This window comes from Punica granatum, chromosome 3 (genome assembly GCF_007655135.1).
Source record: "Punica granatum isolate Tunisia-2019 chromosome 3, ASM765513v2, whole genome shotgun sequence".
In the NCBI taxonomy this organism is placed as follows: Eukaryota; Viridiplantae; Streptophyta; class Magnoliopsida; order Myrtales; family Lythraceae; genus Punica; species Punica granatum.
In genome coordinates, this window is record NC_045129.1 from 28,834,068 (window position 1) to 28,861,592 (window position 27,525).

General features: G+C 36.9%; 1 protein-coding gene across 4 annotated transcripts; it reads right to left on the reverse strand.

Moving 5' to 3' along the window:
• Positions 1-1,628: 1,628 nt before the first annotated feature.
• On the reverse strand, positions 1,629-27,015 carry LOC116199459 (amino-acid permease BAT1 homolog). Of its 4 annotated transcripts, XM_031529806.1 has the most exons (10): positions 26,943-27,015; positions 26,323-26,449; positions 17,369-17,629; positions 4,514-4,774; positions 3,705-3,723; positions 3,394-3,613; positions 3,122-3,303; positions 2,692-2,981; positions 2,439-2,568; positions 1,629-2,132 (listed from the first exon to the last, which is right to left on the reverse strand). In XM_031529806.1, exons 1-10 carry the CDS (start codon positions 26,962-26,964, stop codon positions 1,779-1,781), a joined length of 1,866 nt encoding a protein of 621 aa, XP_031385666.1. In that variant the 5' UTR covers positions 26,965-27,015; the 3' UTR covers positions 1,629-1,778. The 4 variants fall into 4 exon arrangements, with proteins under 4 accessions (XP_031385666.1, XP_031385665.1, XP_031385669.1 ...); XM_031529805.1 differs by lacking the exon at positions 26,943-27,015 and having other exon boundaries at positions 26,323-26,577; XM_031529809.1 differs by lacking the exons at positions 4,514-4,774; positions 26,943-27,015 and having other exon boundaries at positions 26,323-26,580.
• Between the last annotated feature and the right edge of the window lie 510 nt (positions 27,016-27,525).

Sequence of the window (27,525 nt, forward strand, 5' to 3'; positions counted from 1 at the left end):
GAAAAAATTGGATATTTGAATATCAGGTTACACGCCGAAAAAAAAGGAAAAAAAACTTTCTAACACCTTTTAATTAAGTGTAGGAAACACTCAATCTAAATAAACATTTCTGCTTGTAACCGAAAAAAAATAAATATTTCTGCTAAGCAAAGTAATTTGAAAATTAGATTATTACATTATTAAGCCATTATTGACACGGAATTACTTATAAAGAAAAATCTAGGGTAAATTATATCCCCCTCCTTGACTATGTTATAACATTCAGTGGAATATTCCGTTAACTTTCATAGTTATTTAAATTTTTATAAAAATCAAACAATAACAACAACAACAATAATAATAATAATAATAACAACAACAATAATAACAAATAAGATAGAGAAGCGATGGGCTTTGCTGAGGGGGATGGTGGCCGCTGGCGAGCCCTCTGTAGCTATTGACAATGTTGTAGAGAGGGTTGTGACCACGATGATTTCTCTATCTTTATTTATGTATTATTCTTATTTTTATTATGGATTCTTTTCAAATTTTTGAAGTCATTTAAAAATTTAATCAGAATATTTCACTAAATATCCTAAAAGTGTTCTAGATTCTTGATTGAGGAATGGAGGTGGTGGCCTCATCAATGACAACCATCCCTCATAACTGACACGTTTTCTCTCTCTTTTATTTATTATTTATTATTTTTATTGTTTTTATTTTTAAAATCCTTGAAATTACTAAAAATGTTAACTAGAATATTTTAAGAATATTTTGACTCAGGGCGGTGGCCACTGAGGGCTCAGCAACAGCTCCGCCTTGCTTGGCGAAGCCCACAACTTCTCTGTCCTTATGTATTTTGTTATTATTATTGTTGATTGAAAAAAATAGAGATAAAAGTTAAGAGATATTCTATGAAATATCCTAACCATGTTAGTCAAAGTCAAATGGGGGAGTGTCAAATTTTCCCCAGAATGGGACTAAAAGTCATTTAACCTCGAGGGAGGGGAGTGTCAATTTTTGGTAAGAATGGAAATAACTGTGATTTGAGTTATTTTCAAATGGAGCTCTACGATGTATATCTATTATGTGAAGCGAAGTTGTGGTAAACTTAGTCACATGCTCTTAGCATGCTTAGTTGCTGAATGAAATTTTCTCAATTTTTTAAATATTACTTTAAAAAAATTATTTTTGAATATGTATTTGTAAGATCAATCATTATTTTCTTGATTTTTTAATTTTTTTAAAATATATAAATATAGATTTGTGCAACCAATCGCTATTATAATTTTTTTAAAAAATATATATAAATATAAATTTGCAGAACTGATCATTATTTTCTCGATTTTTTGAGCTTTTCTTAGAAATTTTTTTTTAAAAAAAATTTATAAGACATAAATGTAAATTTATTGGACCGTTGTTATTTTTTCAGTATTTTGGTTTTTCTTTAAAAATGAATTCTTTTTTTATTTTTTTAAGGCATAAAGATATAGATATAATTTAGACGGATTAGCCCATCTTTAATTAGCTGATTTTTTTTAGTGTTGCAGCCCATTGGAAGAGATATTTATTGTTGAAACAATCAAAGCAAATCAAACAAGGAATTGTAGCGCGTTGAGTATTGTTCCTCAAGAATATGAACTTCAATCTGCAACAATAGAGGAAAATTTCTTTGATTGAACAAATTTCACATAAAAAATTAAATATTTTCATCCGACACACAATGTTTTTTTACAGCATTTTTACAGACGGAAGAAAGCATATCAATTTGAGCAATTATCACAGATAGAAGAAGCACATTAATTCGAATCATCTAAGTTTTTAATGGGCCCGGTAAACCAGTGCCTGGCACTAAAGATCCAAGTTGAAATGGTGAGAATTAGCAGTCCGCCAACTGCGACTGGCGTGTAGTTTAGCGTCTCCTTGGTGATGGGATAGGCGACGGGCAGCGAGAAGAGGATTGAGATCGTAGCGACCCAGAGGACTGCGACCCAGCCTACAAGGACTCCGAACCGGCCTAAGTTGAATGGCCCAGGGACAAAGGACTTCCGGGCCAGAGTCACCCTGAAGAAAATGGGCAGGGCATATGCGATGTAAAGCCCGATGGTTGCTATGGAGACCATCGCTTCAAATGCTACATAGCTCCCGAGAGACTGCACAATTCCGTATATGCTGTGAGAAAATGCAGTGATACTGAACAGCACGGGGGAATGGTTTCATCGGTATACGGAGATATATTTCGATCAGAGCCTCTTAGAAGAATAATCGATCAGCTATTCCCATGAAAATTATCAGAAAAAGATAGCGAAAAACAACGAATAATCAGGTTTTAGAACCCGATCTAGGACACATGCTATCACAAGAAGTCTCTTCAAATACTTAACTCTCATAAACTATCGATATGGATCCACACAAGCACGAAACGTAGAACTTAAATAAAAGAGGACATGAGCAATTACCGTCAGCGCCATACAGAAGGCAGCAACAGCGGAGAGCCAAACAGCATTTATTGGGACCTCCTGCTTGTTCACCTTATGCCACAGTGACGAAAATGGCATTGCCCCATCTCTGGAGAACGCATAAGCCATCCTGAAACAACGAAAAGAAGAAGAAAGAGTTAAGATCAGCAGATTTAGTTACACAGACACGAATACGATATGAACGGGGCAAAGAAGGGCAAAGAAAGCCACGCTGTCATTTAACAATCCTTACCGAGAATTGCTAGTAATTGAACTCATGCCGCAGAAAAAAATCGCAATAGCGACAATTCCTAGACAGACAATTCCTCCGACTCCACTACCATAACGGTCCTTGAATGCCAAGTAGAATACCTCAGCAATGGCATATCCACCAGCGTCATTGTCTGTGCTCAACAAATAAGGGATGTTGGTTACTGCAAAGGAGATTCCAATAAGGTAGCCCCAACCGAAGATGATGGAAATTGCAATCGAGCTTATGATTCCTCGAGGCCCGTTCGTGTCAGCATTCTTGGTTTCCTCTGTCTAAGTAGAAATAGGAAGAGCATAATTTAGCTCCATATTTCAAAAAGTTAGTTATTCAAGTTCCACATAGCTCTAGACTTGAATTCTTAACGTGTCAACTTCTGACTAGCTTATTCGAGAAAACTATACAAAATACTTACCATGTGGGCAGATGCGTCGTACCCAGTCAGAGTATACTGACTCATAAGAAGTCCAAGAACGAATATGTACGCTTTGCTGTCTATGCCTTCCCCATTATCAGTATTGAAGTGAGTGAACACAAACTCTGCACTAGCCTTTTGCTTCGCAACAGAAGGAATCAGGATCATGAGAACTACGACCCCTGAAGAACAGAAAAACACCGTGTCACAATTACGTGTAAGAAAATGGTAAGGTTACTCGATCACACACAGAAAGATCTGCACGTTCTTACCTAGGAGATTCCATGCAGCAGCTATCTGCCCGAAGAAAGACAGCACTGAGATGGGGAGACTGTTTATGATTGCGTGAAGGAGCAAGATTCCTCCGTGGAAACACATGATCACATATTTTGATGCTTCATATCCTCCACCGTTCTTTCCACCCGTGCTGAGGAGGATGATCACCGAAATCAGCTGCGCGAGTGAGAAATCTACGCTTGTGGTGACTGCCCACTGCAAATAAAGTAAAGGTTGTAATCATTAGGAGCTGTTAACCGTGCATCAAAATAGATAAACTGGCAGAGCAGGAAGTTTGAGGAAGTACCTGACCAACGATGTTGAACCTGCAGGGGATAAAAGGGTAATAAATTAGAACCAAGTTATCGGTGAAAGAATTAAAAGAAATAGAGGATTATGAAAGTGTTTTATTAAGTTGTTCAATCAGAGAGAAAACAGTACTTTGGGCCTATTGTTTTCCTCTCGTACAAAACTCGAATAAGTGCAGATGAGAAAATCAGGAATAAGTGCAGACAAACAACATCAGCCATCGATGGGAGCTGATGTTTCTATCAGCTCTTACAAAAGCCAAACTCAACTTTGAGAGAATTCCAATATGCCGCTTAGTGCATCTCATAGGTTCTATGAATAGATCACTTCTTCTATGAAAAGAGATGGACTTGTTGAGGAGCCGAGATGGACGGCTGTCCCTCAACGGTTTTCCCGCCCATTGAAGTGCAGTTTTCAATTTAGGCGTCCTAGATTTTGCTAACATTTTCTCACTTCTTCCACCATTGAGCTCCGTTGACTCTCCTGCAATCCGACTCCCCTACGCAACAACATTGTGCCCACGAGGCCATAGTCATTATGCATTTCTATCGGGGTTATAGGACCTGACCTCATACACAAAACATAGGCCCCATTATAGTGCAAAACAGGCATCCTGAATCGAAAGCCTCATCCCTACGCGTCCTATGAGTGGTTTCGATTTCTATGCCTTGGTAAACTATTCCAAGGGTGTCATCACACAAAGCAATGGAAATCAAGAACGAACTAGCAAGCCATCTAAATCGGGAAAGCACGGAGAATTATTTTATACGAAAGCAAGCAAGCAACTACAAGCCACTAGAAAGTTACCAGCCAGTCAACCAAGAGGCGAATGGAGCCCAGTTATTGCCCGCAAGTTTGGCGCTCCAATAGTACAGCCCGCCCGAAGTCGGGTAAGACGAGCAAATTTCAGCCATCGACAATCCCACAAACATAGTAAACACTCCGGCTATAAACCACCCGTAAACCATCGAGATCGTGCCTCCATATGTAAGTCCAGTGTTGTACAGCGTGGTTATACCCGTAAGCACGGATATAATCGAGAACGAGAAGGCAAAGTTGGATATCACCCTGCAGTATCATTGAGAAATGGTCTTTATTTCGCTCTTCGAAGGAGTTGAGAAGAAGTGGGAATGCGACAAGGGGCAGACAGAAAGTTCAGGCGACCTCTTCAATTGCAATAATGCTACAGCTTCGACACAGAATGTTAACACGAAACAATGAAGCATATAGAAACGACACGCGAATCCCCACTGTTGTTTGGACACGTAACTGTGTCGGAAGGATCGCCTGATAGTTTTTTTCGATCTGAGGGAGAGAGGGAACTGGAGGGGGGGGAACAGAATTCTTACGAGAGGTCCCGCTTGAGTTCCTGCTTGTACCCGAGCTCGTGCAGCCGGGCGTGGCCGGAGTCGACCGGACCTGGGGCATGGCCGTTTTCGTGATCCCAACCCATCGGGGAGAGCGGGAAGTAGACCCCTAGGAAGAGGGACGAAGGGCTCAATCCAAGAACACCCACAGGGCTGGGATCAATCTGTTTGGTTTGGTTGGGTCTCTCTGCTCAACCGATGAGTTGCATCCAAGAAGTCAACAAATGACCGTAAATTAGGAGAGAAGAGGAGATTCCAATCACGGAAGAATCTCTCTCTCTCTCTCTCTGCTCTCCTGTTCTGTGGATCTCTAATCTGCTCTGTTTCTTCCAACTATATATTATTAGGAATGAGGGTCAAGCATAGGAGCAGTCAGCCAACCAGTAAACAGACAGGAGGAAGGAGGAGAATTCATTAAATAACGCGGTTGACGATTATTTATTTAAGTAATGCCTCGAATTGAAGTTATTATGGATGAAAAAAATTACAAAAAATTTACGATAGGGTGAACTTTACCCTTGATGGGTCAATACAGTTCGAATTGAATTAGTCATGGATTATTGAACTTTCAGAAATCAAAATACATACTGAGAAATCATCTTATCTTATAATGATGTAGAGAGACAAAATCAATAAACTTATAGTAATTAAATATAATTATGATAATTATTTGGATGATTAATGCTATTTTTTTATTATAATTTAATTAATACTTTCTCATGACACGTGGCAAAATAGAATCGCTCAACTAATTTTTGCAATTAGGAAAACTTTGAGGTGTGAATGAGTACGGCTTGTCAACGTCGCCCAACAGGATATAGAAATTGGAAAATATTTAGGAAAGGGTCCATCAGATTTCCTTTTAGAAAGGTCTTATGATTAAATAAATGTGAAAATTTTGATGAATAAATAAAATGAGATCTTGAGAAAGAAAGTATGGTGTAATGAATTTAGCCCTCTTTGGGGGATGAATGGATTTTGAGATTATTCGCTATCTGCACTTGTACCCAGTGAATTTAGAAAAGTTATTGGATGATCTTATCTCGTCACGTGAATTAAGGAAACATCAATTAAAATGCATGAAATTAAAAATTTGGTGCTAATCACTCGAATAATTGTCATAATTATTCTTCATTAAATAATTCTTATTGATTTTTCCTCATCACGTCATTTGAGGTAGGATCAGTTAAAATTTTCTGGTGAATTTAGCGCTCTGTGCAGGATGGATGAATTCCGAGATTATTCGCTATCTACACTTGTGCCCAATGAATTTAGCTGTCTATGAGGGATGGATAGATTTCAAGATTATTCGCTATCTGTATTTGTGCTCTTTGATTTCCTTCTCTTTAGAAGTCCATATTAGCAATCATATTTTATCGCGTCTTAAAAGCTTATTTGGGCTCATGCCGGACCTCAAGGTCGTTAGCACTTATGAAATTTCAATATTTGACCTAACCGACAATGCTGGGATGGTTGGTGATTGCAGGAAACATGGAAGAGCAGAAAAATCTTTATTCACGCACTTGTGGATCTCAATTATTTTTTTGAAAAATATGTGGATCTCAATTCTAAAGACATTTTGGTTATACTTCTTTTGTTTTGTAAGAGTATATATATATATGGCTAATATTTTTTTTTTTTCGGTGAACATTAGGCTAATCATTTGAGGTTATTATAAAGAAAAAGACAGCGTGAGGGCACAAGTACCCAGAGGTTGGGCAAAAGTGAACTAGTTGGACAAGACAAAAAAAGTAATACCCATGAAATTGAATAATAATAATAATAATAATAATAATATAGTAAAATAAGCTACATGGGCAATGATGAGTAAAATACAGCTTATCCCTCAACTTTTGGATTCAATTGCATAGTGCTTCATCACCTTTAAAAAATTACATTATACCACTTGACCTATTAAAAATAAAGTAAAGTGCCACTTCGGATAATTTTCTGATCACTTTCCCGACCAAAATACGATTTATTACTTTCAGATAGTAGAAAATAATTTCAAAAATTGAAATTTTTTTTAAAAAAGAACAAGTTTGGGGGAGGGAAAAAGAGAGAGGAGGGAGAGAGAAAGGATCGGTCCCTCCATTCTTCTTCTGCATACCGCAGCCTCATTCTCTCCCCAAATCCAGAAGAAAAAGGAATCGTCTTTTCCGAAATCTTAATCAGAGTTTCTTCGAAATGGCCTCGAGACAAGACCCATTTTTCCAACTCAAGCAAGAGGTGAGAAATTTGGGTCTGTGGTTGAAATTTGATCTTTCTTGTTAATTTGTAAATGAAAATAGTTTGAGAAACCCGTGTTAAAGATCCTCCCTTTCTCCGCAAGAAACCACAGGGGTTGTATATGTGTTGATAGTAGATCAAATCTAGGTCCTAGGATGTCCTTGATTCATCTAATTAATGTCCGTGTTCTCTTTGATGATGGTTTCATTGCAGGCAAGGTAGTCTTAAGAAGGGGAGCAGCGGTCAAGCAACAGCAGCAGCAGAAAAACGGAGGGCCCGACCCTCTCTATCTCTCCCCTCCTCTCCCTCCCTAAATCTGTTCTGGATTTTTTTCTTACTTTCAATTTTTGAAATCATTTTCTAAAATCTGAAAGTAATAAATCGTGTTTTGGCTAGAATAGTGGTCGGAAAGTATCCGATGTGGCACTTTACTTCATTTTTAATAGGTTGGGTAATATAGTGCAATTTTTTAAAGGTCAAGAGACAGTTTGTCATTGAACTCAAAGATTGAGGGCAAATTGTATTTTATTCATGCAATAATTCATTAAAAAAAGTCATCAAAATAAATGCTATAAATAAATTTTTTAGATAACATATAAATAATATCAAAAAAATTATAATTAATCAATGAATATAACACATAGATACTCCACTGAGTGTTAATATAATTTCTATCACAAGATAATAATGTTTGTGCTGAAGTTTTATAAGATAATAATAATTACATATATCACTAAAACTAATTATATTATCATTGGCCATCAACTTTATGAACACATTGTAATAAAATAAAATTTAATATTTGTAATGGAGTGTGCCATTATACAATTATTTCATAAACAATATTCTGAAAAGAAGTCAAAATAAAATTGTATTGTAATATCTAAACCAAATATATGTGAACGTTCTATATTAATAATTAACTTAAGTATATAACGCATGATGCACATTAATTAACATGATTAGCTGCAATATTTAACTATTTAATTTACTCTTTTTAACTAAAAATTATTGAATATTATTTTTTATAATTTAAAAATTAATAATCGAACATATTACTATTTTAACTAGAAAATTGGTATTTCAAATTGCAAATAATTAAAATAAGAAATCATATAAAAATATATATTAAAAGAAATCCATGTAATGCACATGATGAAAACTGGTATATATTATAATAACAATGTAAAATTACTTAAAATAACATGATAGTCGGTTTTTATTGCTTATCCACTTGTGTAAGCACGAAGATGACAAGCGCTAAAGTGTTATTTTTAGTATAAAATTAAAAAAAAGATTAAAAAAAAACACAACAGCTTCTTTTGAAAAGAACAATAAAATTGGATTGCGTGGAATCGACTATGCTGAGTATGAAGGCTGCATGGATAGACTAGTTAAGATTGTGGTCCACCCCTTAGTCTTACCCTCCCCGTTTGAGCCCCATGCCGTATGCCAACCACTGCGACTAATGGCACGTCCCCAAATCGATTGTCAGTCCATAACACATCGTGGACTTATCCTAGACAATTTATTTGTTCATTTCAAAAAAACTTAATTTTTAACTTTTCAAATAATTCTAAACCGCCTCCATGGCTCAATTTCGACCTCAAAATATTTTGATTGGTCTTTTTAAATACCTTATCTTGTCGGTAACATTAAAAAAATTATTCGTCCACCTTGCGGAACGATAGTGCCTTTAGAGATCGTATGTATCTTTCTGCCTTTTGACCACGTGTTTTATTATTTATATTGCTGCGTGCTAATTATAGAAAGAGTCAAATGCGAAATTTCTACCATTGAACCCTGAGTTGCTGTTTGATTATTATTAAATTCACATGGACGGCCTCAAAATTTCTATTCAGAAAATCGGGGCAAGGATGTGTCTTAAATTAATTGATTGAAAAGTATAAAAAGGAATAAGAGCCATGGAAGCGAGTTATGGGAGGTTTTCTAATTTGAAAAAAAAAAGTATTTGGTTTCTTTTGCCTTTTAAGCTAGTTAGCTTATTATTATTTTTATTTTTTTGTTACACTAAAGGCTACGGATCTAGTATAATAAAATAAAAATTTTAGTGATTAATAAAATGTACAAATCATTTCACCACGAAAATTAAACATATAATTTCTTAGTTATTGTAAGGGCTGCACAAGTGCACATGCTCTTTCTCAATTAGCCTGTCGTTATTAATTCTCAAAATTCCAAATATATAGGAAATTGCATGTTAGAGTTGGTAGTTTTTCCTTCTTTTTCTTTTTTTTTTTTGGGGGGGGGGGGGGGGCAATTGGTAGCTTCCTGAAAGTGAAAAGTCTTTCAGTTTTTCCCCAAAAAAGAAAAGAAAAGTCTTTCAGTTGATGGATATACTGACGTCATAGTGGTAGATAGAGAGACTAACTCGGAAGGATGCCAACATGATGATTATGCCGAAAATATACGAAAGATCTCTGGCCACAGTTCGTATCTAAAAACTCTATGTTTCGAAGCCTAATTTTAAATGACGTTGGCGCGCAATTAGAAGATGTCAAAGGAAGAATTAATGAGCGAGTGGAGAAAAAGACAGACATATATAGGATACTACAGAAGAAGAGATATGCTTCAACCCGGATATAATTTTACCAGCGTGCATCACTTGATATGCAGAAGTTTAAGGGGCCCTAACTAATCTAAGTTCAGGCACGATCAATCATTAAGAGGTAAAATTCTTTGAATAATAGATTTTTTATATTTATAAGACTCAAATAAGAGATTTTACTTAAGAAGGCGCTGAACTACTCGAGTCAATCCACAAAAATCGAACTATGAATTGATTCCCTATTAAAGTAGTGCAAACAATTTAAACTGAAGGAGGAGAAGGAAATTCACTTATTCGGAGGACCATAACGGGCTCACTGGTATGCATAATGTCTTAAAATGGACCAAATAGCCAAATGCCCCAGGCCCCATGAAACCTTGCATGGAGTGGATGTAATGCGGATCATAATGGAACATCGACCACTGCATTCTTTTTCCAAAAGATATCCATGTGCGAACGTGGAAGCATTGCATTCTATATTTTATTTATTCGATAACATAGATAGTCCATGTATGTAGTACAATCAAATTTAATATGATTTCGATTTACGAGTCGTTTGCGCCCAAGCGTTCCTAACTCACTGGACGCAAGGAACGAAGCCAGAACCGTCCCGAACGCATGAGCATTCAGCGGGAAAGACGCAAGGAACGAAGCCAGAGCCGTCCCGAACGCGCATCCCAAAGTCGAACGATCTGAAGTTGACCGGCACATGCATGGCACATAACCACATGGCCCTGTCTCTTGGCTGAAGAAATATTTTCTTAATAATGTCATTGTGGAGAAATTCGGCCAAATGAGGTCCCACAGTGAAAATTATGCATCCTCACTCTCTTCTCTTGATCTAACACGATCAAAACTCTTTCAGAACCATATATAAACAAAAACTTCCCATTTTCAATCCTTAGGCATCATTCTTGGAGCCCTAAAACCTACGAAATTTTCGGATCTCAAAAAGATTGAAGAGGCTCTTACTCACTTAGGGATTGTTTAGAATGGGTAAATTATACTGGTAGTCCAAAAAGTTTTATAAATGTTTCAATATGGTACAAAAATTTTTTTTGCTACTTGATAGTATAAAATATTTCAAAGTTGTTTTAGTATAGTACAAACCGTCATCTCGCCATTGAAACCGTCAAGTCGACGCTGATTATGCAAAATCAGTTTTTGTGGGACATTACATGATGGTGCAAAATGTTTTGAAGATGTAACTTAATAGTACAAAATGTTTTATATAAATTACATGATGGTGCAAAATTTACAGTCTTGTTAAGGACGGCTTGACGATGTTAATGGTGAGATGACGGTTTGTACTATACTGAAACAACTTTGAAACATTTTGTACCATCAAGTAGCAAAAAAAACTTTTTGTACCATATTGAAACATTTATAAAACTTCTTAAACTACCAGTGCAATTTACCCTGTTTAGAAATGGAGTTCATTCCAACTATATATATATATATATATACATATACATATAATTTAATTGTAATTGTAATAATAAGGTGGATGGATGAAATAAAAAAATAATGATTGTGTTTTTGAAATATGGAAAAAAGTAATAAATAGTTGAGAAAAAGTAATGATTATATTGTTGAATTATGGAAAAAGTAATGAATAATTGAGAGAATTTAATATTAAAAATTGAATTAAATGGTAGTTAAAAAAATTGAAGAAAAATGAAAAAATAATAATTGTGTTGTTGAATTGAAGATACGTGGAGTTAAAATAGAGTAGAGTAATGAATATTACTAATTTGCCAAACACACCTTATGTTGCGTTTGGTTTCATAATAGGATTTTAAAATCAGATTTTGATTTTAAAAAAGAGTAGTATAAGTGGGACCCACCTTTTGACTTTGTTTGAGTTATGTTGTTTTGTTGTGGAAAAAAGTGGTATAAATGGGGCCCACTCTTTGACTTTGTATGAGTTATTTTGTTTTATAGTGGGTAGAATTAAGTTAGAATTGTGATTTTAAAATAATATCCTAAAACCAAACAAGCCCTTAACCTTTCCCTTCCATCTTCCTCCTTCAACCTCCTTCCATTACCATTACTTCTATGGCCCTCTCAAGCGACCCTCGTCATTTCGACCACCACCATCATGTTCTCCCCCTTCTTAGCCACCCATCTTAGCTGCTCCCTTCACCGGAAACACCCCAAACAACCACTTTACAGCCCTGAAGATTTAGCAGACCCGAGAGCCTCTTTGTGGTTCATTTTGGCTCATTGGTCCCTCTATGGTGGTTCAGCTGCACAACGACTTTCGCCCCCTTTCTTCTCATTCTCTATAGTTCTTGGAGATCCATGTAAGCTATCATGGCATCTCTGAACAGCCCCTTACAGCCACTGCAGCTGTGAACACCGAAAAGGCTCTCAACGCCTCTCCTGAGTCTTTGGCGAGCTTCCTATGCAAGGGAGCTATTTCGACCATCCTAGGTCATCTTCTCTAAACCTAAGGAGTTCCATGAAGGCCCTCGAAATAGCTACTCCAATCCTGGTCATCCCTCTAGCTAGTGGCGAAGGAGGAGACCCGAAATCCCCTTTTGTGCTTCTCTTGTCATCTCGCGTGGTCCCTTCGACATTAGATCGAAAACATGAATAACTCCCTTTGGTATTCTACGTGTACTTTTACGTGAACCACTACGCCCACTCCTACGTGAACCTGTTCTTGCTATAGATTTTGCCATACTTTATTGTCGAAATCAGAGATATATGGATATATCCATTTCACTTAGAAGCATGCTTAAGGCCTCTTCTTGCTTAGGTGTTGGATGTGTGCTCTTTCTTGTTTAGGACCGAAAATGCAAGAAACCGGTAATATATGAACTTAGACATCTAAAATCAGTTGAGTGCTTCTTAAATGCACCTCCACATGGACTTAATAAGGGCTGAAAATGAGTTAAAAGTGCTTGTGATGAAGGAAAAAAGACTCACGCGAATCCAGCAAAGCCTTAACTTGGCCTATAATCGCCTAAAATGACAAATCGAGCTCAAATCGAACATGGAACGGGCACTAACCATTGTGACCAGAGCTGAAAATGGCCTAAAAATTGCCATGTTGTTGTCTTGATATTTGATGGGTGCTATATGGTTTGAGTTCTTATGAGATCTTGCATGAAAATGCTAAAAAATGTAAACACGGACTTAAAATCGGATGAATAAGGCTAAAGTTCGAGCCTGAACCCTCAAATGATTAGGTTTAAAATGATAGTGAATGAAAAAGGAATTGAGGTGCATAAGTGAATTGGGAGGGCCACAACCCATCAGGGACTAAACCTCCACGAGTTTCCTTACCTTCACGAGCGAGAGGCTCAAGTGGGGACTCGGCCCATTAGGCGTACTGGCCCAATAACTCGAGTCCTCCCAGTCCACGTCCTGAACGAGTCAGCATCTTTGGGTTTGCTTTATCCCTGGGATTTCAAATCCGACTCTGACTCGGTTCCTCTTTCTCGATGTAAAATCGTACCTTAACGCATTTTATTTAGATAATTATTCATGACCGCTATTATTAGATAATAGGACACGTTTTGGGAATATGATCTCAGTAAACGAGTGTGATTATGCTTGCGTGTGCTAGCCTTGGGGATTACAGGTCCACGACCCCCTTTCATTGATCTCGGTCGGCCCGATCACATGGAGTGATCACCGGGGTTAGTACTTGCGCAGGTTATGTCGATAGAGTTGAATTGGTTATATGATACGGGTTTAGGAGAATGGTTAGTTTGCATTTAGTTTTAATTCACTTGGCATGAATAAGAGGTAGTGTGAGCATAAAGAAGCATAATTATAGGTTTGCGTTTAGATTAGGATCATAACATGAAAAATCAAGAAAAAGAAGAAGCATGAGGAGATAGGGAAACATGCATGAATAAATTGTAGAACAAATTACAAGAAGATAGTAACAAATGTAGAATTAGGTGGGGTGGCCCATATAGGACTCAACCCATATTAAAATGAATAGAACCACTGTCAAGGACAAAGATGTTCGATCTAAAGTTTCTGACCGACGACATGTAGCGGTAGCAGGACCACCGTCAAGGAGAAATATTGTCTTCACACTTGACGATATCCCATATTCTAAGTAGCCAGACAGACTCCAAGAGTTTCGAGCTTATCTTTCTCAAGGAGCACTTGCCACCCAAATAATCATAATATTCTAGCAGACTTCATAGCTCGGTTTACTTGAATACTCTGCAACTGGCGGACCATCATGGGAGAAGCAAACCAAGTCTATCTCTTATGTCAGAATCCCGTTGAAGCCATCAGATTAATGCACGTGGCGTTCATTGGGAATCTTAATGATCTCAAAGAACTCAAAAGAAGAGACTTCTTTGAAAGAAGATGTTGCTCCTACAATGGGAAACACCTGGATTTCCATTTTAAACACATGGTTCGCTTATTCTACGAGCTTGGCGCAGATATCTCCCTAAAACAAGCTTTCCTCTCTTCCATTCCAGCTCCCTTAGCCGGAGCTACAGAAAGAGCCTAGTAAACTAGGAGAAGAACAATCATCGACTGCACGGTTGGTGAAATTCAACAATAAGTTCACTTAGCTTTCTATGACATTTGTAGAAAAAAGCAGGTCATAAGAGAGTATGTAAAGGGAGACAAAGTCATGGATCGAGCGTGTGGAAAGCTAGAGCTATGCATCAAGTGCTCTTAGAAAGACATAAACTACAACCGCTCCACTAGAAGAAATGGAAGTGGAAAATGTCCAAGGCCAAATGAATAAGATATTCTGGAAGAAAAGGAAGTACTTGAGGAAGAAAAGGAGATTTGGGAAAAAATTTAAGTCCTCTAAGTGCTATGTTTGCAACCGGTCAAGCCACTTCGCTAAGAACTGCCTAAATGCCCCGAAGCAAGGGGATTAAGATGGTACAACAGTTAGAGATTGCTACCGGCATCTCTTTGGAGAAAGATGACGTGGAGTCACTCTTCCCCTTGGATGAAGAAGCTGGACCAGTTTCCATTGCGGCATTGGAAGTTCTTACAGATTTAGACTCCGATTTCTCAAAACTAGAGTTTGATAGTTTCTACATGGCGGCAGAGGTGACAAGAGAAGTTAACCCCGTAAACTTCATCCCACATGTTTCAGTTTCCATATACTCCTCAAAGTATGCAAAGCCTATCGAGGTTATTGCATTCCTAGACATTGGAGCTGCCCAAATCATCATGAATCTAGAAGTTTTTTCCAAAGATTGCTGCAAGCCGTCGCAAGCGAGGTGTTCTTGACTCACTTCATAAGCAAGCCAATAAAGATCCAGTTTATCCCAGATGCTCTCTCATCACAAAGGTGTTAGGATCAACCTTGCCCAAGATGGATATCGTGATTGGCTAGGATACTATTACCTAGATGGCCAAGCTCAGAATGACGGCGAAGGAGTTCGATTTAAGCAGTACTTTCAACCGTACGTGTAAACCCCTAGACTCTTCATGGCCTAACAAACCGAGATTGAGCTCCTGTCGAAGGCCTTAAACAAAGGTCTTGTGCAGATTCTTACCAAGAGTTCCTCAAGAAGTGGTCTCATCCACTGTGGAAGAATAAACAGTTCTATGTCAAACTGCCTTTCAAGAAGAATGAGGACATCAACCTTACTAAGGCTAGCCATTCTGGTATGAGTCTGAACATCAATAACTTGCTTCCTTCGAAACTTGTAGTATAATTCAGGTTCCGGGTAGATTCGGTTCCAGATTCCAACAAGATAGGGTTTGATTTCAAAATCTTAGAACCTATCCCCTACAAGATAGGGTCCGAATATCGTGAAAAAAAGGTACCCAGACCCGCATACCCCTAGTTTCAAGCATTGTTAAGGCGCTTGAGTGGTATTTTTCACATTAAAGATAAAAGAAATAAAACAATTAAATTAAAATTAAATAGCAAAAATTAAAATACAAATACAAATAAAAATAAAAAAATGAATAAAATAAAATGAGACGAGATATTAATAAAATATTAAATAAGTCTCATGGTGGGCCAACCCTCCACCCCCACCCTTAGTGAAGATCCCTAGTCAAGATCTCTAGAGAGATCTTCTATCATTGGAAGGGGGTGGAGGCACCGTCTTCGGCCACCACTCCCCCGACGGAGTTCACCATGAGGGGTGGTGGTCGGTGAGGGCGTCCTCACCCTTTTCTCCGACTAGATTCTCTCTCCTTATTATTTGTTTTTATTTATTTGATTTAATTTTGAAATATTTCTATAATTCACTTATTTAGTTTTAAACATTTAATTTTCATACTTATTGTTAATTCATCTTTTTCTATCTTTGTTTATTCATTTTAATTTTTAAATTATTTTAATTTATATTTATATTTTTTAAAAATCTCTCTTTATTAATTGCTTTTTTCATATTTATTTATTTTTTACTTATCTAATTATTTGATATTCAATATTAAATTAATTATTTATTTCAATTTTGAAAATTTTATTTTTAGTGTTTTACTCATTGTACTTTAATGTTTAGTATCTATTTTTAATTTCATTTTTATGTTTTTTTTTATTTTTAATGTGAAAATGTCACTGAAGCACCACATAACATGTATATCAACAATGCTTGACACATCAACAACCACATAAGAAGTCTCGTCAGCAAGATTTGACTTCATTAGCCCCAAATTGACGAATTTCATAGCATTATTATAGTTAAAAAAAAAATTGCGATTGATTGTTACAATTTTTAGTTTTTGTACTAAAGTGTTACGGTCTTAAAAGGTTGTGTACCAATTGAGCAATTTACTCTACTTTAATTAGATATCTAAGGAGTAACCGAGTAATCGATAAAAGAAACCTGACTATGTATTTAGTCGTTGCTCTATTGCGCGCTCGCATTGATGATCTCGTCTAGGATCCAAGTTAATGTATCATCTTGCATGTGGCACCTATGAGAGGCTATGACTGGTAGTGGGCCAGATAGAAATGTATAAGCCAGCCGGAACAATTAAAAAGACATGGGTAATGTCCAAGCTAGCTAGCACATAACCATGGAGCTAATAAGTCATTTATTGAAGCCACGCTCAGCTGAATGTTTGACCAGATTTTGCCATGGTCAATCATGGGCTAGCTAGTTGAGGTTGCTCTAGGCTTGTGGTAATGAAATTCTAAGTATCCATAAGCGAAATGGACGCCAGCTAATTCAAACTCACGTCGGCAAACATTGGGCCATTACTATGAGTCTTAGGTCAAATATCTGTAGGGGGAATGCATATCACGCCTTAGATTAAGATTCAAATCATCGTTAGATTCAAACCGCGCAATTATTAGTAAAAATTCCCCAATCCGAGTTTGGATGACTTGCTTTTGACTCATTAGAAAAAGTAAACTAGCCGAAATGCATAGATTGAGTTGAATGCCATTCTAATCGTATCACAACTTTTTTTTTTTTTTTTTAAAGAGGTTTGCGTAGGATACGTCGGCCAAACTACAGAGGTTTTGACGTGGGTCATATAATCTACGTAACCGAACAAATTAATTTAGGGCGGCATAGAGCAAAGACTTACCAGCCCGTGAGCCAAGAAGCGAGTGGACCCCACTGGTTTCCGCAAAGCTTGGCGTTCCAGAAGTAAAGGCCCCCGGACGTCGGGTATGCCGAACAAATCTCCGCCATCGAGAGGCCAACGGCGAGGCTTAGCAACCCCACCACCGGAAACCCGTATATCATCGTCATAGGCCCACCATACCTTAGTCCGTTCCCATACATCGTGTTCAGACCAGTAAGTATCGATATGATGGAGAACGTTACCGAGAAACTGCCTATTGCCCTTCAGAATGCAAATAATTAACGATCAATATTGAGTAATGTATAATGAATCCGTATATAATAAGATTAATTTTTTAAATTAGTTGCATGACTTCTTTAAATATCAGCCATCATGAGAAGCATACATCAATATAGCTGCTTAGCGAGCCTACACTGAATTTTAAAGGAAAAGTATCACTTGTAGATAATATTTTTTCACTTAAATCAAGAGAGATGGAAGCGAAAGAAGAGGAGCCAAGGAGCCAAATTGCTTGTCAAGAGGACCTGTCACCAGCAATGGTGGTCCGATGGAGGTTCTTCTATGCTACTGCTGCCTCACTCGCTCTTAAGAGGACTTACTCACCGCACTCCTCACATTTTCTAGACCGTCCTAAAAATAGGAAAGGTATATGGCAGGCGGGAGAATTAAGAAACACTGTTTGTTATTACCACACTTTACTCTACCTCCCCGAATTTGGAAGAGGGAGCCTTTATTTATACAAGAGCTGGTGCCTCTAATACTGTTAACTAACTAGCTCACGATTATTGCATCACGACATATACTTAAAGTCACTCGTACAATCATAAAGCATAATGGTACCGTAATAGAGCTTCAGATGCTTTAACACTCCCGACACATCCCACATTATGCATTATTGGTTCAACAAAGTTTAGTATTGTTGCCCTCTCACCAGTAGGGAATATAGTAGGGATATATTCCCTTTCATGTTGCATGTTTTTGCCGATATCATGGCTGAAGTTGGTCAGTCCAGCTAGGCTTGGGCCTTCATCTTTCAGACCCTTTCAAAGTGCTCATCTTGGATTTTAGTAACTTGCTTCTAGAGTCTAAAGGCCTTGGTCTTGATTCTCAACTCTGGGCTTCTATCTCGGAATTGTGAGAGCAGATCGTCCCCCTTTTTTTCGATAAACGGTAATAAATGATCTTCTTCCTTATCCTAATGGGTTCTGGCCATGCACTCATCCATGTTAGCTACATCTTTAACAGTGACCGAGGCAATTAATGGTCCATCATAGAAAAAAAAAAAAAGAGAGGGAAATTTCTCATTGTTTGGAGTGTATGTCTTCTAAGACAAATTTCAGGAACTCAATGCACACAGCCTTTTGTTTCAGTTTACGGACTTAAATTGGCGTTCCATTACGTATCCTGCATTTTGTCCGAATGTCATCATGTTGGTTTTTTTTATGAATTAAAGACTAGGTTGGGTTATTAGCCCGCTGTGGTTGCCCAAACTAAAGGAATCTGGCTGCCACGAAATGTTCCTTTTGCCATAACTCACTGAGACTTAGCCCAACTTGGTCACTGCAACTCCACAAGCACACTAGTGAATTAAGTCCAATGCTCACTGGATCAGGCATTATGGACCAACCAACGCCAGCACATAATACACCCACATAGTGGCTAGTTTTACGTCCTCAGTAATGTTTGAACTCGTGATGTTCAAGTGAAATGCTTGGAGCTTAACCACTAGACCACCATACTGGTAGTCTCACTATGTTGGCTTGAACAAGTCAATAGCCTCTACAGGGTTAAGATCCCAATACTGTTAGGAATCATGTGTCTTTTCAGCCTCCTACACCTTATTGGTGCTGTAGATCAACGTAGTCACATTACTTTGGGAGTAACCTAAGCAACACAGTGCACTTTTGATAAGAGCGGGCAATTGGTTACTCGGCTCGTGATTAGATTTGTCAATCTGTACTTCATCTGCCGGGCTTACCTCTAAGAAAGGGAGACCTATCTTCATCGAGTAACAACCGAATCTCACTCTTAGCCATTCCCTTTATCGACTGATTTTGGGAAGAAAGTTTTTTTGCAGCTATGAATAAATGGGATCCATTTCCTTTTCATGTTCGGCCCATTTGATTCAAGGGGAATAAGACGTTAAACGTCATCCAGGATGCGACGTCTTTGAGAGTGTTTCTCAACCAACTATTCCTCATTTAACTTATACATGTGGAGATACCATTCGAAATTTCTGATAATACAAGAGGCTTCGTTGATCATACAAAAGTCCTTTAAAAACAAACCTCCTCTTGGCCTAGAGTAGATTAGCGTTGATTTACTGGAAATACTTTGGAGTTTAGTCCTCTTCATGGCCTTTGCCATCAACAACTTCAAATTCTGTGGTATTTTCATTCGTAGCCAATTCTAGTTTTTTAGGACTTTCTTATAGATCCCCATCCTGTTGGAACTACAGATTCTGTCATGAAGAAATTAGGAGGAGCATGGTATTTGACTTTCTAGTCAAATTCTTTTTGATGGCTCCCACAATAGTCCCCAGGTTTCTCCATATATCATCACATGACTATTGAATTGTGCACTCTGAGCAATTAAACTGAAGTCACATCCTAACCAACTAGACTGTCCAAATTCTATCTTCTATGTTCGTGCATTGCATTTGTAAGCTTGATTGCGATAAATTCAGCAGAAAGTTGTATTTGGCCCAACTATTTGACAGACACATACTATATTAGGTACAAATTATTTCTCTTCTGACGTTGGCTTCTTTCGTTTATATGAATATTCGGGAAAGCAAATGAAAGATCATAAAACGATCACAGTGACATCGCTTTTGGTCTGTTGGGTTAGATGATCATGAAACTCAAATTTGACAAGCAATTTGGCTCCTTGGCTCCGCTTCTTCCGCTTCCATCCCTCTTAATGTGAAAGTGAACCTTTACAAACATGATAAGATTTTGTCTCACTCGTTCTCAATAACTCTTACTCTTGTCACTTTAAATGAGTCGCTGCTGTTTAATGATGAAACGTGATGTGCTGTCGGTGAGTGAATTTCATATGGAGCGTAGGAATTTAAAATTCCCAGAAGGCAAATTTTAGTGGGATAAGGTGGAAGCATAGAGTTGAAATCAAGCCCAAGACTTTCAGGCTCTGCAAGCAATTGTGAAGATATAAAATGAGCACCTTGAGAGAGTTTAAAAGACGAAGGCCCAAAAGGCCCAAGCGTTAATGGACTGATCATATAGCATCGGCAAAAAGGTGCAACATGCAAGGGGAAATATTCCCTGCTGATAGGGCAACTAATAATAAACTTTTTTCAGTGTGTACCCTGGTATCCAGAGCCCAATATGATCTGACTAATCCAGTCGGGAGATCGAGTATTAAAGGTTATTCTCTCTTCTAACAAGTGCGTTTTCCGGGGTTCGAACTTGTGTTCTCCTCCCTACGGGGATGAGCTGCTTATCTCTAAACCAACACTTTTGTTGGTAACTAATACTAAACTTTGTCGTACCAATAATGCATAATGTGTGGTGTATAGTGAGTGTGAGAGCATTTGATGCTCTATTATTGCACTAGTATGCTTTATGATTGTAAGAGTGATTTTAAGTATATGTCATGATGTAATAATTATGTACAAGCTAGCTAACAGTACTAGAGGCACTACCTCTTATATAAGCAAATGCTCCCTTTTCCAAGTTCAGTGAGGTAGAGTGAAGCGTGGTGATAACAAATCGTGTTTTTTATTCCTCTCGTATCCCATATACCTTCCTTGCTTTTAGGATGGCCTAGCAAGTGTGAGGAATGAGCTTAATAAGCCCTATTGAGAGTGAGCGAGCAAGTGAGGCAGTAGTAACACATAAAAACCTCCACCATTGCTCGTGACGGACTTGAAGTAGGAGTGGAAGTTTAGTGGACTCTGAAACTTCAACAAGGTATATTTCTATATACAATTTCATCGTTTATGCCCTTTAACCTGGCTTGGTTCAGGAGAATAACTCTTGATCAAGGTATCATAGAAGAGTTGACTGTTGTGTTGAGATTGAAATTAAGACTACATACATGGGGTTGGTTGAGCAAGTGGCATTGCTTAGGATTGGATCGTCTTCAATTAACCAATGAGAGACTTTAATTCAAGAAAATCGAAGGAAGCAGTGCCTGAGCACGGTATTTCAAGAAACGTGAATCAAGGATTCTGATAGTTATCGTTGGACCTCTGTCCTAATCCCGAGTGTCTACGTCTAGACACGGAGAAGGTAGAAATCTAGTTATAAGATTACTAAAACTCTTTAGTGGATCGATTAACTTTTGTAACCACTAAGGTGGAACAACTATATGAGAAGATAGAAGATCTTCCTTGGAATCTAGAGGAATTGACTCTAAGACAAAGTGAGTTGGAGAACTCTTCCTCAAGGCAAATCCGATCTTGGATTTGTTTCCTCTTCTTTCTATTCTAATGAGTACGAAAAACTAACTCAGGCACGATAACGAAGGAAAGAATGTACGTTGTCTCTCTGAGATCCTCAAGTCATAGAGTAGTCTCTGAATTCCCTATTCTCCTTATTGTGTTATTAAGTGCATTTTAGTTTGTTGGGGCGTGGTTTTCCATTTATTGATATCATAGCCTAGTAGGGCATTTTTTTGGATTGAATTAGAAAAGTTGAAAAATTGAGGACTATTACGGGAATAAAATATTTGTACTTTAGGATGGTGGTATGCAATCACTCCAGTTGCGTCGAAATTTCCATTGTTACTATCCACAAATTTCTGTGGAAGTTTGACTTACACTGACAAATCCAGCCAGATTAGTGTTATAAATAAATAATTAAAACATATTATTAATTTTACAAAAGAGACTCATAAATTTAATATAATAAACTAGAAATCATAATAGTTAATAAATGGATATGAATAACTCCACAAAAAGAATCAAATCCGAAATCTCTTTGTCATTCTCTGTGAACCTACACCACTGTTCTAAACCCGATTTCTCAATTGAAGATGGAATCGTCTAAATTATACTCCTATATTAAAATTATAATATATATTGAAAATTCTACAGACCAATGGTTGAAGGTTAGTAGCTGCTCTATAATAGTTGGATCAGTTAAATGAGATCCAACAGTGGTGGGGATTTGAGAACGCCAATACAAGTTGCCAATCTCTACCCCCTTCGGATTATATTTCTGACCATTTTCTTAGCTAAAAAACTTAGTTTACGTTTTATCACAAACTATATTGTTTTGCTAAAAAATACACAAATTTTATATTTTATCACAAACTGTATTTTCTACCTAAGAAATACATGAACTTTCATTTTTTGTTCCATTCAACATCCGTCCAAATTTATGTCGGTTTTGCTGACTTAGTCGTTAATAGATGACACGTGGCAAACGGTCACTAATGGTGATTGATGTGGTGAGCCGCGTTATCAAAAAAATATTTAAAAAATTTGAAGCTTGGGCAGTTGGTGTTAGGGCGGAAAGCGGTGGCCTCCATTGCTGCTACCCATAAAGCTTCATCAGAGAAGCCATTGAGCCCTTCATGTGCTTCGATCAAAGCACAAAGGTTTCAATCGAGTCCTTTAGGATTCGATCAAGACTAAACAAGGCTCAATCTCCAGCTTCAATCAAAGCCCCAAAGGGCTAAATCATTGCAGCTCGATCCCTCTATGCATAGAGGGCTCAAGAAACATCAGAGAGGACTATTGATGTTGCTGTGCTCGAAAAAAAAAATCAATAGAGAGACTAAAGATAATGATAAAGACGAAGCACTAGGGGGCTCAGTTGAAGTCACATGGGTCTGGATGGAGCCCTCTGTGTGCATGACAGAGGACTCGATCATGCCCACTATGGCTTCGAGACTTTGATCGAGCCATGTGTGGTGTTGATAGAATCCTGGAGGACTCGATTGAGATCTCGTGCTTTGATCGAAGCACAAAGAGGATTCGATGGTTTCTCCGATGAAGCTTCGTGGATGACAGCTATAGAGACTGTCGCATTCCTCCTTACCTCCGGCTATCCAAGCTTCAAATTTTTTAAATATTTTTTGATAACATGGCTCACCACATCAATCAAAGCGAGTGACTGCTTGCCACGTGTCATCTATTAATGGCCATGTCAGTAAAATTGACGAAAATTTGGATGGATGCTAAATGGGACAAAAGAATGGCACTTCATATATTTCTTAGTAAAAAAATATAGTTTGTAATAAAACGTAAAAAAAAGAATGTAAAGTTTGTGATTTGCTTGGTTATTTACCCTAAAATTTTTTTGAACTTTTTAAAATTATTATTATAACTCTGAAATTAATAAATTAATTTTTCGCTTAAAGATTAACCGCAAGCACTTTTCTTCTTTCTAAATAGGTTAGGTGATATTGTGCAAAAAATTAAAAAGTGGGGGCAATATGCTTCAAGGCCCATATATTAGGAGGCAAACAACATTTACTAAATATATATTTACATTATATAATGAAAATATATATAAGTATAATATATTGAAATAAAATCTAATGTATTGATCTGATAAATATAAATATGAAGAATACTGATAATTGATAGGACAAATTACACCGAAAGTCATAGTCCTGACGATTGTCCTAAATTTAGTCAAATTTAAATCTTATCTCATAAAAGAACTCATATTTTTTATTTTGTCACAAACATCACTCGCCGTCCAACTCCTTTAACATTTTTCGCTCATTCCGAGTGGACCAACAGATGTACACTTGTCACTGTTTAAGTCACCTCATAAAAAAATTAAATTAATGAAGAGATACCAGAAAAAATAAAAATTCGGAACCAACCATATGATATAAAAATTTATATAAATTCAGAAAAATTTTAAAATCAAAGAGAATTTCATAAAAATATCCAATAAAATAAAATAAAATTTTATTAGTTAAAAAGCTAGTAAGAAATTCAGAAAATACGAAAACAAATAGTAAATATAAAAAATTTTAAAATTTATAAAAAAATTTATAACCATAGAAAACTTAGAAAATTTGGAAAAATCATAGAAAATTCAAAAAATACTAAAATTAGAAGACAGTTCAAAAAATCGAAAAATATGAAAACAAATAGAAAAGTTCAAAACTTAAAACAATCAAAACCATAAGAAATTACAAAACTTCAAAAAAATCAAAATAAAAAAGTTTTAATTTCTTAATTAGATCATTTAATTTTAAAATTTTTTAAAAGCGTTTTGAAAATTGTTTGTACTGTTTTAAATTTTCCCTTGTTTTATTTTTTTTCCAAATTTTCATTAATTTTACTTGTTCTATTTTTCCTTTTTTTTTTTTGCAATTTTAATGTACTTTCTGACACTCTTTGAATTCTTTATGAATATTCCATAATTTCATTAAATATTCTTCTATTCTTCTATTGTAATTTTTTTTCTAAATTTTCACAATAATTTAATTTTTTCTATTTGTTTCCAAATTTTCTGAACATTTTGAATTTTCTCTAATTTTTATTCTTTTTTGTTGATTTTCTCACAACGTATATTGATTCGAGTGATTCAGTGCTTAGCGGAGAAAATCCATACTAGGAGAGTTTTACCCCTTAATGGACCAACCCGACTTGAACTGAATAAGCTTGGTCCATTGGACTTCCGAATCGCACATTGCACAATGAAAAACAAAGGCTTTTCGTACTTCTTTATTGGGCTTCTGCATAGTGCTATAAATGTTATGCGTAAACTTCTCGCACTCTCGTTCGAAGATTTCGTTAATGATGATGATGATGGTGATGGTGAGCAGGTCGGTTTCTTTTGAAAATGTTTTAAGTGGATAATGGTTCGTACATGGATAATGTATTGTGGACGGGTAATGTTTATATGTGTATTTGGTTTGTTAGTGGATAAAGTGGATAATGGTTTGTATGTTTGGTTTATTTATCGATTGGTAGACTTGGTTTGTATGTGGATAATTGTTTGCATGTGGATAATGTTTGTACGTATATGTGGTATGTAAGTGGATATGGTGTTAATTTGGATAATGGTTTGCATGTTTGGTTTGTTTCTTGATCAGTGGACTAGGTTTGTAACAAGAAATGTTTTCGGTATTTACGGAAATAAAAATAAATAATATTAATATAAATGCAAAATTATAAGTAATATAAATATATTAAAGTGTAATAAGATGACAAGTGAAATTCAAAGAAAAACCAGCAGCAAATCCGGCCACCGTCCGACAGACATGATAGGACAAGGCTCAGTGATACCTCAGGCCACTATTCGTAGACAAGTTAGTATGGGGGGCAACCATGCAAAGGAAGCATCAAGACATTCTTGCAGGTCTTAGAAGACGGCCCAAAGAGACCAAAAAGGCAAGATACTCCAAAACGACAAAAGACTGCTTGCTACAGTGCTATTCTTCAGTGATTGATTCGAGCATCAGAAAGTATTCAAAGTGTAGTAAGATGACAAGTGAAATTTGATATAACTCAACGGTCGAAGAGATTGACATTGACGGGTGAGGGTTGGATGTGCAAGGGGCAGCGGGAGGTCTTGGGTTCAAGGCAAGCAAAGCGCAAAGTATCAGAGAGGGGCGGGAGGAATTTTTTTTTTAAAGGGTAGTGAGAGAATTAGCGACCCCGTTGTCGTTAGCGAAGGAATCCCTTGCCGAGGCTTGATTTAGGAAGGGACAAATATCGAGGGACTATTGAGGAATTGTTGAGGGATCTGACCCTCTCTAATGTTGACTATTTTAGTAATGCTTTTCCTAAAGTTATTACTTCGAATATATTGAAACCCACGAAATGAAGAAACCGACTCCTCTGCCTATGTCTGGTCTACGATAACGAAAGTGAAGAATGACCCCCAAAACAAAATTACATCCTTCAGACTCAGTAGAGGAGGCCAAGATAAATAGATCATGATTAATTCAGTTATTTAAACTTTGATTACTATAGGCAAACATCGGAATAAAATTTCAAGAGGGTGATTGTAACGTACGTGAGGCCACGGCGGAGTTCCTGCTTGTAACCAAGCTGGTGAAGCCGTGAATCATCATCATCTGAGACCGGAACAACTTCAGTTTCCGACAGAAGAAGGTAGTGACCAGGGCGTGCTTCATGTTCATCTCTGCTTCCGTCTCTTGCCATGACTTTCGACTTCGATTTGGGAAATAGAAGATCAAACAACGATCAGAGCCGAATAATTGACTTTATTTTCCTTATAGAGCTCCGATTCAGAAGATATGATGTACTGTGGTGATGGCATTGGCTCTTCATGTACTTTTTGAGTAGGGAAAGGATCAAATCTAACAGTCAAAGGAGTTCAAACTGCAGTCTCAAATGTCCGGACGTGTCGATGACGAGTTGGCTTTGGGTTCTTTTATTGTCTTTTCTTTTCTATCAGTTTCTTTCAGATTTTCTCTATCTTTTCAATTTTGTTTTTATTCCTACGTAATAAAGGAAGCACGTGAATTTAATCGAGTTGAAATTTGAACCTAAAAGGTAAGTATCACTATCTTATACTGAAATTTTCACTATCTTCCATATAAAAGGTGAGTATCATTTTATTGAATTCATTTCTTTCGTTAGTAATCCTCGTGTCTTTCTTTTGGTGTGCATCTCTGCTTCCGTCTCTTGCCATGACTTTCGACTTCGATTTGGGAAATAGAAGATCAAACAACGATCAGAGCCGAATATCTGACTTTATTTTCCTTATGGAGCTCCGATTCAGAAGATATGATGTACTGTGGTGATGGCATTGGCTCTTCATGTACTTTTTGAGTAGGAAAAGGATCAAATCTAACAGTCAAAGGAGTTCAAACTGGCAGTCTCAAATGTCTGGACGGGTCGATGACGCGTTGGCTTTGGGTTCTTTTCTTTTCTATCAGTTTCTTTCAGATTTTCACTATCTTTTCAGTTTTGTTTTTATTCCTACGTAATAAAGGAAGCACGTGAGTTTAATCGAGTTGAAATTTGAACCTAAAAGGTGAGTATCATTATCTTATAGTAAAATTTTCACTATCTTTCCAGATAAAAGGTGAGTGTCATTTTATTGAATTCATTTCTTCCGTTAGTAATCCTCGTGTTTTTCTTTTGGTGTGCACCATCTAATATCTGAAAATACAATAGGTCGTAATTATATTATCTAGGTTTGGTAAAACTATTTCGATTATAGATTTTTTCAATTCACAATATTCAAAAT